At 37.3% G+C, this 15,596-nt stretch overlaps 1 protein-coding gene across 3 annotated transcripts in view; it reads right to left on the reverse strand.

Moving 5' to 3' along the window:
* The window catches only part of LOC136853544 (PAS domain-containing protein cky-1-like), a 283,578-nt gene that overhangs the window by 18,092 nt on the left and 249,890 nt on the right, over nucleotides 1–15,596 (reverse strand). For all 3 annotated transcript variants that reach the window (XM_067129259.1, XM_067129258.1, XM_067129257.1), the window contains 2 exons: nucleotides 5,041–5,222; nucleotides 4,049–4,104 (listed from right to left, as the gene is read on the reverse strand). In XM_067129259.1, coding sequence (XP_066985360.1) covers nucleotides 4,049–4,104; nucleotides 5,041–5,185 — 201 coding nt within the window. In that variant the 5' untranslated portion in view covers nucleotides 5,186–5,222. The remainder of the gene's footprint in view (nucleotides 1–4,048; nucleotides 4,105–5,040; nucleotides 5,223–15,596) is intronic.

The raw sequence follows: 15,596 nt of genomic DNA on the forward strand, positions 1-15,596 counted from the left end.
TTTAAACGAAAATGGAGATACATTATTTTCAAGTATCTACTTTCAATGGAGATACATTATTTTCAAGTATCTACTTTCAATGGAGATACATTATTTTCAAGTATCTACTTTCAAGCCAAACAAAGAAAAAATTACATTCACATGTCAGCTAGAAATCGTTTCACAGAGAGAGAGAGAGAGAGAAAGAGAGAGAGAGAGAGAGAGAATTTGTACCTATGCACCTGCTTCCATGCTTGAAGAAGCCCAGGGAAAAGAAATTAGGCGTAGCTAAAACTTAAAAGGCAGAGGTTTCACCTGTCAAAAACGTCAATTAGAGAGAAATAAAAGTGGCCTGCTGGAGCAAAGTCAGAGCATATTTATATGTATTTATTCAAATTCGAGGGAACGTTAAGAGAGAAGCTACAAAAAAAAAAAAAAAACTAAGGCAGAAATGAACTGTAGAGAGAGAGAGAGAGAGAGAGAGAGAGAGAGAGAGAGAGAGAGAGAGAGAGAGAGAGAGAGATGATACTTGGAACCTATATTCCAGTTAATGAAATTATTGATTATTTGTTATCTATATTAAATTCTGCAAGAAATGCAGATACATAAATGCGTGGACAGAGAGAGAGAGAGAGAGAGAGAGAGAGAGAGAGAGAGAGAGAGAGAGAGAGAGAGAGAGAGAGAGAGAGAGAGAGGTATGATACTTGAAATCTATATTCCAGTTAATGATATTACTGATCATTTGTTATCTATGCCACGTTTATTAATTCAGCAAAAAATGCAGATACATAAATGCATAGACAGAGAGAGAGAGAGAGAGAGAGAGAGAGAGAGAGAGAGAGAGAGAGAGAGAGAGAGAGAGAGAGAGAGAGGGTTAAAGAGGCGTTCCGGGACCGACCACTTCCTTTCCCTGAAGGTTCCGTGTTTAGAGAGAGAGAGAGAGAGAGAGAGAGAGAGAGAGAGAGAGAGAGAGAGAGAGAGAGAGAGCTGGAGGGGCTGGAGGAAACAAAACCATTATTACCAATACACTTAAACATGACCTTTAGGTGTTTCAGAACTACTTCGGGTTACTGTAGAATGCGGTCTTCTGCAGACTAACTCACAGGGACTTAAGCTTTTCGAATGAGATTTAAACATCAAGATAGACTTCCAGGATAAATGAAAACCATGATTTCATTTTGGGTGATATTAGGAAGGCGTGGTTTTGATGAATTGGAGCCTTTGCACAAAATTCTACGCTGTATAAATTTCTATGCAGAGAAACAAATAAATAAAGTGTGGTTTTGTTTGCTAGGAATTACACCACTTTATTCGTGAAATAGTTTTATATATACATTTATGTGTATATATATTATACAAATATATGTATACAAAAATATACATATATGTATATATAAAATTGTATAAGTAGGTATAAATATATTTCTATACATTACCTTATGCAGAGAACAAATACAGTAAATTAAGTGTGGTTTTGTTTACTAGTAATTACACCACTTTAATAGTGAAATAGTTTTATATATACGTGTATGTATATATATATATATATATATATATAAAAATTTATAATTATATACAAAATATATACAAAAAATAATATATATATTATACAAAAAATATACGGTATATATGCATATATAACTCTGCAAAATTATGTATAAATATATTCTCTACACAGAAATGTACAAATATATACACTCACTATTAACACCAAGTATAAGACGCAATACTTTGAGAAAAAGAGAAAAAGAGTAGAGAAAAGCGAAAATAAAAAAGATAATTTTACACTTGGCAAAAAGTTGATGGTAAACAAGTCATGTTTAGATTTAAATATGATGTCAGAGGCAAAGATCTTACCTAGGAACAACGAAGTAATTGTGAAGGATATCTAAGGAAAAATAGTCACCACTAAATCTTGATTTAATACTGTCGCTATGGTTTTATTATTATTATTATTATTATTATTATTATTATTATTATTATTATTATTATTATTATTATTATTATTATTATTATTATTATTATAGCAAGGATGACAATACTGGTAATACAGTTTTGGTAATTTTGTTTTTGCTGTAGTTCTATTTCTTTCTTTTTAGTTTTCTGTAAAAGAAAACTATTGAGATGGCTATTCATCTGTCCGTCCGCACTTTTTCTGTCTGCCCTTAGATCTTAAAAACTACTAAGGCTAGAGGGCTGCAAATTGGTATGTTGATCATCCACCCTCCAATCATCAAACCTACCAAATTGCAGCCCTCTAGCCTCAGTAGTTTTTATTTAATTTAAGGTTAAAGTTAACCATGATCATGAGTCTGGCATCGTTATGGGTGCCAACAACACAGGCCACCACCGGGCCGTGGATGAAAGTTTAAAGGGCCGCGGCTGAGAGTTTCATGAGCTGTGTTCATCGATGATAAATACAAAACGTGTCACAAGAAATGCTTGTAATGTCATCTAAGGCAAGATTTTTAGATTTAATCAAATATATGGCCACCATTCTTCAGGTGTCTGCAAATACATGTTATACTTTAACTCATACCCATAATTTCAAGCGAGAATGACATGTCGTAATTATTTAAATAAGAATTTACCTTCTTAATTTGCAACCTTTTGATTTTCAACTAATTAATAACACTTATTGAAGCAAAATACCGTTAATAATTAATCACGCGAACATGTTATTGTTTTTACCCACAAGTATGTCAGAAGAAACAAGTCTTATCAAATGTCAGCAACTGAATTCTTTCCTCCTCAGTAATATTCAAGTGTTGCAAAATGAACATTTTCCCCTTCTTGCTTTTCTTCTCATGTCCAAATCTAATTTATAAACGAAACCTGAATGTTTTTCTCTGCTATGAAAATTAAAATGTTTCCACATGATATTTATTTTGTTATTGTCCTCTCTTGCTCTCCAGACGTGGCAGACGAACTGTACACGACGTCATGCATTCCAGCGGAGTGAATAAAACCCTTCGTCATGCGCAGAAATATAGGAGAGATTCAAAGCCCTGCCAACCTCTGCGGGTCAAGGCCGATTTTAATTCAAGGTTGCACAGCGTTGCTCGGAGACACTGCACATCGGGCAATCAAAGGGGAAGAGAGGGGGAGGAGGAGGAGGAGGAGGAGGAAGAAAGAAATGTAAATAAGTGAGGTATAAAAAGGAACCCGATGATGTAGTAAATCAGCTGGAATCGAAGTCGTAAATTGTTTATCCTTCTTAAACATATTCTGAGAGAGAGAGAGAGAGAGAGAGAGAGAGAGAGAGAGAGAGAGAGAGAGAGAGAGAGAATCCGTGCAATCCCGGAAAAATCCCTATTGAACTACTTGGGCCGTACCATAGACGGATACAGGTAACAGACTCATGTCAACATTGTGTGCTATCCCCCGACATGGAGGCAGACAATGGAGGGGCAGGACTCCTGCGTTATTTATGCGGACTGATTGAAGAGATACTGCCTCAGAAATTGATCAGGAATTCCTCATTACTCATACTCCTCCTTTTTTTCTCCTATCTCTGTTCATGGGAACCTCGATGAGTAAGTAAGTGAGTGAGGCTATGAGGAAATGAATCTCTCGAAAAAGGTTCGCTCATCGGTAAGGAATTTCATGGTTATTTTACGATTCTTTTTCTAATATTAGAATTGTTCAGCGAATATCAATGACGGAATATCCATCTTTTCCTTTATACATCTTTGTGTATGATTTAATTTTGTTAAATATATTTTCCGAAGTCAGTGTTTGCTTGTGTAATGTAGTATATATGTGCAAAATCAAACTCAACAAAAGAAATATTATATGTGACAGAGAAATGCTTCTTAAAAGACTGAGATGGAAAATCATATGTTATCAAAAAGATAGAATATTATGCAAAAACATCGGTTGCGATGTAAATAAACAACCTGCAGAGAGGCTTTCTGACTAGATACAGTGTATGAAGTGACTGATGTTGATGAAGTTTTCAGCAGTTTTCAGCTGCTAAAGAATAAATGTGGCAATGACTGCTGCCTTCTTTTTCCTAGAGCTCCTTCCTAATTATGAGAAACGAAACTATGTGCAATATATTACTTACTTTGGAGAAACCGATGTTTGGCGTTGGACTGTGATTTTGGTCTTGCTGTTTGAAAACTGTAAAGAAAGAAAAATGGCTTTTATTTAACTTGCTGAAAATAGCCTATATACAAAATTCAAAGTAGCAATCAATTCGCAGTTAACAGTAAAAATGAATATGATAACTTACGTACACAAACGCAAACTGAGCTTTAAATGTAATACTGAAGAAACTATTACAAGTACACATCATGAAAATGCTGTACATTTTGAACAATTCATCCCAGCAAAAAACCACAAATCTGCATTAATGTCTTTGAAATGAGAAACTGATACAAAAAATCAACTTTTCCTTGGGATTTTAGTGGCAATCCATATGTATGATTGGTTGTACGTATGTGTATACACATGCATAAATGAAACATGTGAATGTGCGTACACGCGTACACACACACACACACACACTCATGGGAGCAAGGTAAGGGAGACAAGGGTCGTTAGGTCGGCCACAGGTAGCAAACCGCAAAAAGCCCTTAAAATTCGTCTAAATATCTCCTGGTTTGTTATTCATTCTTTCTCTGCCGTTTACTTCGGTCCTCGTCTCTTTCTTAACTTTATGTCTTGCGTTAGTTTTCTCGCTGAAACTACTGAGAGGTTTATTTCGAGTTTATTTTTTCCTGTTAATTTCTTTTAACCTGAGGGGGAAGGACCAAGTTGTTTTGGGACTTAAAAACTTTGCAACTTGATGGTGTATAACTTTGTATTTTAGCGGAAGTGAAAGCGAGAAACTTTACTTTGGAGTGACGAACAAATACACAAATTACGCGAATAAATAAGGAAATAGGTAAATAAGTGAATTCGCATATAAACAAACAAATGGAATAATACTCACATAAACAGATATACGGATAAAATAAAAATAAGAATACAAACCAAAATACACAATCAGATGGCAAAAAAAATCAGCAAAATAAATGAAGCGATGGATAAATAAAGCTGATATCAGCGTCCTACCTTGGTGGAAGTAATTACTCTTCCTGACGTAGACGCAGACGAGGGCCATCAGCTGTAGCTGCGAGAGCCTCTGGCGAGTCGAGGGCGGGAGGGGGAGGAGGTCCCGCAGCTGACCAATCTCTGCGTTGATCATGTCCCGCCTCATCTTCGAGGCGCCCTTGGTGGACTTGGTCCCGTCGAAGCTGCGGAAAAGAAGAAAAGAAATGTAAACAAACGGAGCTCTTCGCCTCTGGACGCAGAACGCTGGAATGCTCAAGTCATAAGGAGAGAGAGAGAGAGAGAGAGAGAGAGAGAGAGAGAGAGAGAGAGAGAGAGAGAGAGAGAGTTTTAATTGAAAATCAAGCACAACAGATATACGAGTATCAATACAAATAATATCTAAAGATGAAGTACAGGAGAGGGAGAATTTTACGTGAGAAAATAAAAACAAATGGAAGAAAGAGAGAGAGAGAGAGAGAGAGAGAGAGAGAGAGAGAGAGAGAGAGAGAGAGAGAGAGAGAGAGAGAGAAAGGAATGCTGGCATCTACGCGAGGTGAAAGAATTACCTCGTCAAGCACTAATTAATTATGTTGGGGGAGAGAGAGAGAGAGAGAGAGAGAGAGAGAGAGAGAGAGAGAGAGAGAGAGAGAGAGAGAGAGAGAGATGAACCAGTGACTGCTGCCTTATTTGAGTTCCCAAAGTTTATGAACATTATAAATCTGACAAATCATAATTTGCTATATACCATATTCAAAATAATGAATTACCAGAGAAAGGGGTCAAGTGACGGACTTGAGGACAGAAGCTTAAAAGAACAGAAAGACATTTTCTCTCGTTTTTGAGCGCTAGTTTGTAGTGAAATAAATGGCGTATTTCTAAAACAATACCTACTGTTTTGCATGCAGACTTTTATAATGGACAACTCATTCTGCTTGCACATTAAATCTTGAATGTTTGTTTTGCTGTTGGCAGGTCAAAATACATTCGTCCCAACAGCCATACTCTGCTCCCTTAAGTCAAATGATGAGCCAATATGAAGTAACTCTTGCTTCTATCTCGTCATAATCTTCATTTCCGTTAACATTATAATAATATATAATCTTGAGTAATAGGCATATATCTCAAGACTTAGAACCCCCTTTCCCTCTCTCTCTCTCTCTCTCTCTCTCTCTCTCTCTCTCTCTCTCTCTCTCTCTCCAAGCTGTCCCAGACATCTTATATATCTATTAAATGATTAGATCCGATAACTGCTGACAAATGATTGGCCAGTCAGTTACAGGGTAAATAACGGAGCCCTTATGACGAATGGTCGGATTAACATAGGCGATAAAAAAAAGAGACGATTAATGAGTTAAGGGAGATCGTAGGTCCAAGGATGGGAATAGGGCTCGTTCACTCAAGCGCTAAATAACTAACGAAAAACAATTTTCAGGGCACTATCTATCGAGCATAGCACGCCGGGAAAGGAAAACTGATACCCTAGTCTGGTCCGGGGTTTGGAATAATCAAATGAGTGTGTGTGTGTGTGTGTGTGTGTGATAATTAACCTTGAAGCAAGAGATAAGAGTGGCCTTTTAATCAAGGAAAGGTTATACGAAAAGGGGGAAAAATTAGAAACGTAAAACCTTTATTTAGGCTGAAGCGGAAAAAGGGATAACACATGACTGACTGAGTCTGTTTCTTTAGACCTTGTCTGTTTCTTTAACACCCAACAAATTCACATACGGGGAAAATTAGGCAGTGAGGCCACGCCAACGTGGGCGTAACAAGTCTGTTTTCAGCCAGCACCGTCACCCACTTAAACGAGTCCCACAAGCTATAATTATGGCACGTTATCAAGGGAATTGCTTCGTCCTTATCACAATGGGAGAGGGATGAGAGGAGGAGCAGCTAGTGATGGATATAAGAGAGAGAATGTAAAAGGGAGAGAACGTCAAGACGGACGGGGAAAGGAAGTGACGCACAGAGAAATGGAGAAATGCGAAGAGGAAGGAGAGAAGTATGAGAAATGGAATGAAGTGTGGAAAGAGAACAATGTATACTGGTAGGTAATAAGGCGAATGATAATGAACGGAACAAGGGTCATATTACGTACACGGGAACAATGGAGACGAAACAGAGTTATTTTGAAGAGTTTCAACATCTGCTTCTTGGGATTATCACTTATTCCATTTTATAACTGGAAGAAGTACATTAGTATGAAAATGATAATTAATTCATGAGAATGAAGGCAGCGAAACGTAATATGAGGAGAGGAATGAATGTGAAATGGAGAGGGAGAGAGACAAACAGACACACACAATATGAAGTCATAAAATATACGAAATGGAAAATAATGACAGATTAATTTAATCTTTATAAGTCAGAAATTCACAGGTTCTATGATAATATGACCACACTTTCCTATCACCTGCAGCCACCCATTTTGTGCTGCTTAACAAAAACCACAACTTAATTTAAAGTGTTCTCTTATGAAAATGTAAATAAACTCGAGTGGATGGAGATGTCATGAGTTCTCTCAAACCATTTTGTGGCGAGCTTCAAAATCCTAGGAGAAATCCTTATCAAGTAAAGATACAAAGATAAAACTATTAGCTATTCCGAAGGACCCTTTCACGCAGAGAACATAACCAAAGGCGTCGGTGGCATCCCAGAGGTTAGAAAGGCCTCTGTGGAATTTCATTGTTTTTGGAAAAAAGAGAAAATAGAAAAGAATGAGAAGAAGAAGGAGAAAAGAGAAGAAGAAGGAGGCGCAGCCTTCCTTCCTTCCTTGGTTTCACCCGGCCTCACTCAACAGAGACCTTTACAACCGCACTTCCTACCGACTGCAGACTCATTAGTCGTGGTTCCTTTGCTTTCCTGAATGGCAAACCCCACAAGGCTACCACCAGGTGTCTGGCCCACCCTCCCAATACACACTCAACGTCAGGTCACCCCTAATGGGAACTGACACTGAGTATGCCGCCAGGTACGCCACAGGTATCTCTTTTCATCCCCTTTCCTCGTCCCGCCTTCAAGAGATCGGCGGCACCTTTAAGAGACATCCGAGTGCCGCTTCCATAGATCCCTCACTCCCAACCCTTACTCCTTAGTGAACTGTATTAGGTTTCCTGCGAGGAGAATACTCCAGACATTACATGAGAAAATACCTATTTTGGATCCATATAGTGAATTTACATAATGCACAAAGGGTTTCAATCACACATTCTTAACTAACAGCAATATTGTCGTTTCATAAACTTGGGGAATGTAAGAAAAAGTTAGTGTTCGCAGTCATGTAAGATATAGCTCTTATGTTAGAAGAACTTCAAGCACATTTTTAGTTTTTATTTCTGACGGATGTAACTAATTTTGTCTTAGAAGAGCGACAATTATCTACGGAACTACTTTTTACTTCTGAACAGATAGCTGTCTCAATATAACTTATTGAAAGACTTTCTACTTTCAAAAGTACTCTGGAGCCTCTTGATAAAAAAAATAAAAATATGAAACACACACATCGCGAATGTGCGTTAGTTTGTGCGTGTGTGAGAGAGAGAGAGAGAGAGAGAGAGAGAGAGAGAGAGAGAGAGAGAGAGAGAGAGAGAGAGAGAACTACCTTTGACATTTCACTGAAGGCCGTCAACTGAATATCACAACCCATCATTTCCAAAAGCAATTTTCACGATTCCTAACTTCCTATCTTGATCTTTGGAGGCTACAGTTGGCGAATGATTCAGAGAAAACTATTTTTCCTATCTTATGTAAAATTCCACGGCCGGACACTAATGCGGACACTAATGTAAAGAGTCGCTAAAAATACATACAACTATCTCTGAAAATCACAGAATACTTTATAGACTGAAAATATTGAAACAGTTGAACACGTCAGGTTATCTTCCAATAATATCCAATATTATTTCTTAACGAAAACGTTACACCAAATAACTAGTATTCTTGTGAATACAGATAAAAGAAAACCCAAGTTCTGCACCAAAAGAAGACATACAGACATTCTACATGGTATTTAAGAAGCGATGTACAATCTCTCCCAAAAGAGGCTGTCCTCAAAAAGATGTACTTAGAGGCGCCTTCTTGTGCCTTCTGAAATGCCTTTAGGGGCGTTGAGTGAATGAGCACTGAATGAAAGAAACGGCAGCGTGTGTTATATAATTACTCATTCATCAATCATTTAGAGGCCAAAGTCGCCATGTGAGAGGGGTTTGGGGGGTGAGACCAGAGGAGTATGCAATGTCCAGATATCCTGTTAAGTCGACATTCCATTACGATCTCTATCACTCTAGATGCCTGATATTCGTCAGGAGACATGACATCCGGCTACCCTGTACAACGACGACTTCTGACGGAGGAAGAACTTGCACTAACGACGAAGGCGACGTCGATGGACAGAGACACCCGTTTTACCCTAAAACTTCTTTACAGTAGTTTGTCATTGTTTTATTTTTTTCGTTTCTTATCCCTGTCTTTCCATTCGCTGCTTTGTTTTGGGGACGTTTGTTTTTTTTCGTTTCTCTTCTCCCTTGAAATGCGATGTGTGGGGGAACGTGACTCGGGAAGAAGAGGGAAGGACAAAGCAGCAACATTCTTCAACTACCATCAAAAGGAGGAGGAGGAGGAGGAGGAGGAGGAGGAGGAGGAGGAGGAGGAGGAGGAGGAGGAAACATTTTTAGAAGACTTGGAGAGGCAAGTTGAGGAGGAGGAGGAGGAGGAGGGAAAATTTTTTTTAGAAGACTTAGAGAAGCAAGTTTACTTTCTACACCAACGTCATCCCTGTCTCTTTCCACTTATTTAAACCATCATCTATTCATCCTCTTCCCCTGCATCACTTCTTTCCAGTCTAATTCTCCCTTCTCTTCCTTATCTTCCTTTATCTCCATCTCCTCTACCTCCAACTTCCCCTTTATCAAAATTTCTTCTTTCACTTTTCACTATTTCCTCTCCCTCTCCCTCCACCAACACCATCAGCTCCTCGTACACCATCTTTTTTCCAGCACCTCCAACAATCCCTCCTTCTCCCTCTCCTCCTCCTCCTCCTCCTATTCCTCTCACTCGCCCTCCAAAGGACGACATCGCAGTTTGAGCGTCTTTTGTTACGTCGGCGGGGGACAATACCCCACTGTCCCGACGCGAAGGGAGGTCCTTCGGAGGGCGACTCAAAAGTAGAAAGGGAAAATAACATTAATTTCAGGATCCCATGAAAGGATGCCATGGCTGAAGGACACTTAAGGATTCTTTCTTGCCGTTGCAAAAGGCAATGTTTGGAGGTCGTTCACTTATTGCAACGGCTTTGCATGCCGTAAGGGGGTTCGGAATCCTGCTACCGCTGGACAAATAACAGCAGCAACAGCACAAACAACAGCAGCAATTACAGCACAATTAGCAATATGAGAACATAAAAGCTAGTGTATGCTAGGAATATAAAATAAGATTCCGGGTAGATAACAAATAATTAGTTTATTTGGAGAGAGAGAGAGAGAGAGAGAGAGAGAGAGAGAGAGAGAGAGAGAGAGAGAGAGAGAGAGAGAGAGAGAGAACAAAGCACATCCGCAAGTAAACAAGAGAAAAGTGGCTTTAATAAAAGCAAGCAAGCTTGTGTGCAAAATGATCAAGGGAGAGGAAGACGGCGATCAAAAGACACAAAGGCGTGTGAACGAGAGAGAGAGAGAGAGAGAGAGAGAGAGAGAGAGAGAGAGAGAGAGAGAGAGAGAGAGAGAGAGAGAGAGAGGATCAAGAACATTTTCTATAACGTCTTTTGAACAATCATCTGTTCTCGAGTATCGCTGCTCTCCTGTCGTGTTCAGCGAACGGGCGTTTCAGGTAGCCTGGGCATAGATTTGATTTTGGAATGCAATGTCATGCTTTAGATAAAACTAGAACGTCTGTAGAATACTGTGGTGTTTCATGTTTCACAATACAAGAAGTATTCTATTTTACCGTGTGCTAAGCTTTAAGCTTTCAAGAAACGAAATACACTGGCGCTCAAGAACCCAAAAATATATGAGCTTTCAAAATAGATAGAAAGCAATCAACTGACAGGTAAGAGCATTGGTTTGAGTCTCAGTTGCAGTTCAATTTTCTGCGGTCAGCAGGAAACAATTATTTGGAATACTACTCCGTTCCCTATACTTATAAAAAAAAAGAGGAATGTATACATGATATACTGGTTTTTCCTCATCGCATAAAGCTATTTGAAGACGATCTGTCGTCAGGGCGAATTTCAATATGACACCCGTCAGGAGGCAGAGGTTTCTCGACGGAGCTCGAGAAATTCTTCCGATTAGACAGGCTCCCAGGTCCTTTAGTAATTGACTGGGAACCCGAGGATGCCAATGCATTCCGAGCGCTTTTGTCAGGATGCGCACAGACGAACGCATGCACACATGGAATGCTCAAAGAATGACGGCTGACTGACTGGATCTTCTCAGTTCGCGTCCTCCGCTTTCCAGATAATCACTGAGATGCGTTCCGAGAACGGACGGTTTTTGAATGTTCCGCCTGACTTGAGTCTGTCGAGAGTAGAAACTGTTCTATCACACAGTGACAGAAATGGTATTATCAAACTTTTTTTTTTTTTTGAGACGAATTTTCCTCGTACGGCATAGTATAGAATTTGAAATTGTTCGGTAAGGTCCACTTTGGCGTGTTTTTCTCTTTTTGGCGTAGACCGCACTAAACACAGAATACATACATATATACATGCATGCATACATACATACATACATGCATGCATACATACATACATACATACATACATGCATGCATATATACATACATACACACACACTATATGTGCATATATATATATATATATATATATATATATATATATATATATATATATATATATATATATATATATATATAAACAAAATGGAAAAAGACGAAAAAACATATCTGATATTTTTATACACGTTATTAGTTCAAATTTGCTGTGATCCACATCGCATTAATTTTCTGTAAAATATGGATAAAACAAAACACACATGCACACAACCGCACACACACATTACTCAGAAGACAACGGCAACTCCCTGATCAGAGGAATAACACTCACGATATATGTGGGAATTCCCAAAACCCCTTTTCGTTAAACAAAATCCTCCTTTTGCCCGCGATCATCTTCTTCAGTCCTCAAACATTCCCCTACAACCCGGCCTCCTCCGTTTACCCAGAGTGCGCAAATATTGGCTGCGCTGTCAACTGCGCAAACTTCCAGTTTACGGAGGCTAACGAGGTTCGGCTCTCAATATTAGCATCGTTTGACACACACGAAAGTCCCGTCCGAGAGAGAGAGAGAGAGAGAGAGAGAGAGAGAGAGAGAGAGAGAGAGACTTTTCAAAATGGGGACTTCTCACGAGAATCGCGGTTTTCCAGAAGAAGGACTTTCAATTACTGATCTCATATGTGTAAAATTGTCTATGCTCTAATAGGCCTTACGTGAAGGATTTGTTTTGGAACGAGAAGCTCAAAATGGAATATGTAAACTTAAAGAAATTGGAAAGCTTAGTGATATGATAATGGGAATAGATGAAAACTGGAAGACGAAAAGCAATGCAGATAAGGATGAAGGGACTTACCAGAAACCTTCTGTATAGAAGATAAAGAAACACTGATTCCAGGTGAACGCATATATATAAGTACTGACAAAAGTAGTACAAATTTGAGCAAAAAGAAAAGCAGAATTAAGCTACTGTATTGTACCAAAGTAATTATTGTATATAAGGTATATATATATATATATATATATATCTATATATATATATATATATATATATATATATATATATATATATATATATATATATATATATATATATATATATATATATAATTACCTTAAAAATAAAAACTACTCAAACCTCAATAAAAATAACAAAACAGATACGAAGAAAGATATTTTGAAAAAAGGTTCCTTCTGTCACTGACGGCAGAACGATCACTTTTGTGCTCGTTAGCGAAGAGAAAGTCAAATAAAACGGGGAAGGAAGGAAGGAGTTAGTGCGTGCGTCAATACATTCACGTATGGTGCTTTCAGTCAACGCGCATGTCAGCGTGCTTGCATGAATAAATTTCATAATCGTATTTTTCTTCGTGTTGGTAATTATTTTTTTTTCAAACGAGTTGACTTGTCAAATAAATATCTGATTCTGAAGGCGGTGATAAATTACATCTGATTCCGAAGGTGATGACAAATTACATCTAATTCTGAAAGTGATGATAAATTACATCTGATTCTGAAAGTGATGATAAACTACATCTGATTCTGAAGGTGATGATAATTTATGTGATATACTGTGTATATATGCATATATACTGTATATATATTGTATATATGTGTATATTATATATATATATATATATATATATATATATATATATATATATATATTCTTATTAAGTTGAATACAATCTACGAGTAAAGAATATATGAACTATATATATAGGTAAACCATATCTGTAAGTAAACGAGAAAGTGCACCATTTGGCAAGAATGAAAAAACTTACATCAAACGCAACACTTTATGTCAACTTTAATTATTAACGATATTACAATACAGAAAAATAATAGGAAAAGTTGTAAAGTTCTAAAAAGTATAATAAAAGCCAAATTAAGAGGTTTCACGAAGGTCCTAAAATGCTTTGTTGCCTCAGAGGATAAAAGGAAGGTTGCGGAAGATTCCTGATAGGAATGGAGACAACAATGGAAGTTCATAAAACGTCATGCTCTGTCAATTTTCCAATCAGTTACTGTCTTAGACAATTGTATTGTTATTCTGAATACCTGTATTAAAAAATCAATAAACTGCGTTTATTGAACATTGTGATATGGGTCTTTTGGCTACACAGGGTATGAATACACGAATATACTTATGTAAAATGAAACTATTTAAAACTAAACTCTCGCGCACTTAAATATACAAAATTCTAAAAATGTATATTTTGGCTACATAGGGTATGGATACACGAATATACTTATATAAAATGACACTATCTAAAACGAAACTCTCGCGCACTTAAATAAACACAATTCTAAAAATGTATATTTTGTCTACACAGGGTATGAATACACGAATATACTTATATAAAATGAAACTATTTAAAACGAAACTCTCGCGCACTTAAATATACACAATTCTAAAAATGTATATTTTGTCTACACAGGGTATGAATACACGAATATACTTATATAAAATGAAACTATTTAAAACGAAACTCTCGCGCACTTAAATATACACAATTCTAAAAATGTATATTTACGTAGGTAATATAAGAAACAATGCATCATGAAACGGACAGTAATCCCAAACAGAAGCAGAAACGACACTGAACCCGGTCTCTAAAGCTCTCGCATTCGACTCGGCGATGTTCCATCCCCACGGTATTCTTTTGTTCGGAAAATCACGAGAGTACCTCCCAGTCGACATAAATTAGGCGAGGTATGAAAGCCACACCTAGTGGTATGCAGTGTCATCTTAATTCAGATGCCCGCGGGTATTCTTTAGCAATACCAGACGACACCCGATGGTGGGCTGAAAAGATTGTAAAAGGAGATTGCAGTCTCGGTGCCCCTGAGTTGGAAAGACTCACTGGCACAAAAATACTACGAAAAATCGTAATTTTTTTTTTATCTCAGTTATTTCAATGCCTTCATTTCTGATGGTATTTTCAATTTGCATCTTTTATTCTACCATTCATTTCTACATTAACCTTCCTTCCTGCAAGCACATCCTTCCGGTGTGACTTCTTTTCCTCAAGTGCTATCAACAATAAGTTACTGAATACATGAATTAATAAAAATAAAACACACACATACACACACACACACACACATATATATATATATATATATATATATATATATATATATATATATGTATATAATATATATATATATATATATATATATATATATAAAACCACTGACTCTGAAGGCACTTACCAATAATTTGCTCCCTGATAATTTTTTGCTTTCATCTCTCTCTCTCTCTCTCTCTCTCTCTCTCTCTCTCTCTCTCTCTCTCTCTCTCTCTCTCTCTAAATCACACTAAACCACATCAATAAACCAATCAAATAAAACACGAGAAGTATAATAGTTCCACTAAGATCCCCTCCACCGAAATCTTCCTCAGCTGACGTATAAGGAATGTGACGTACAATTAGCGGGGTCGAGTTCTCCGCTGACTTAGGCGATCAGCTCTTCTATATATGGAATCCAACCGCTTATTACACCTATTAAGGGATCTCATATTTTTTTCTACTAAGTGGGTTATGTATTTTCAAGTTGCTAAACTATTTATTAAGCACGGTACTGCGATAAACAGATAAGATAACTATTTATGATGTTGGAATGTGAAGAATGAATATTTAACACTTATGTAAATGTACTAATGGTTGTCGAAATAACTGGGTAAATAGATAGGCAGAAAAGATATATCAATGAATAAATTGATAAACGGGTGAAAGATTAAATTAATGGGAAGGCAAATAAAATAAATATAATTTATAGAAGAGAGAAGAAATTGCTAAATAATACATCTATAGAAACAAGTCAATGATCAAGTACACAAGGAATTACA

The sequence above is a fragment of the Macrobrachium rosenbergii genome, chromosome 27 (genome assembly GCF_040412425.1).
Source record: "Macrobrachium rosenbergii isolate ZJJX-2024 chromosome 27, ASM4041242v1, whole genome shotgun sequence".
NCBI lineage: Eukaryota > Metazoa > Arthropoda > Malacostraca > Decapoda > Palaemonidae > Macrobrachium > Macrobrachium rosenbergii.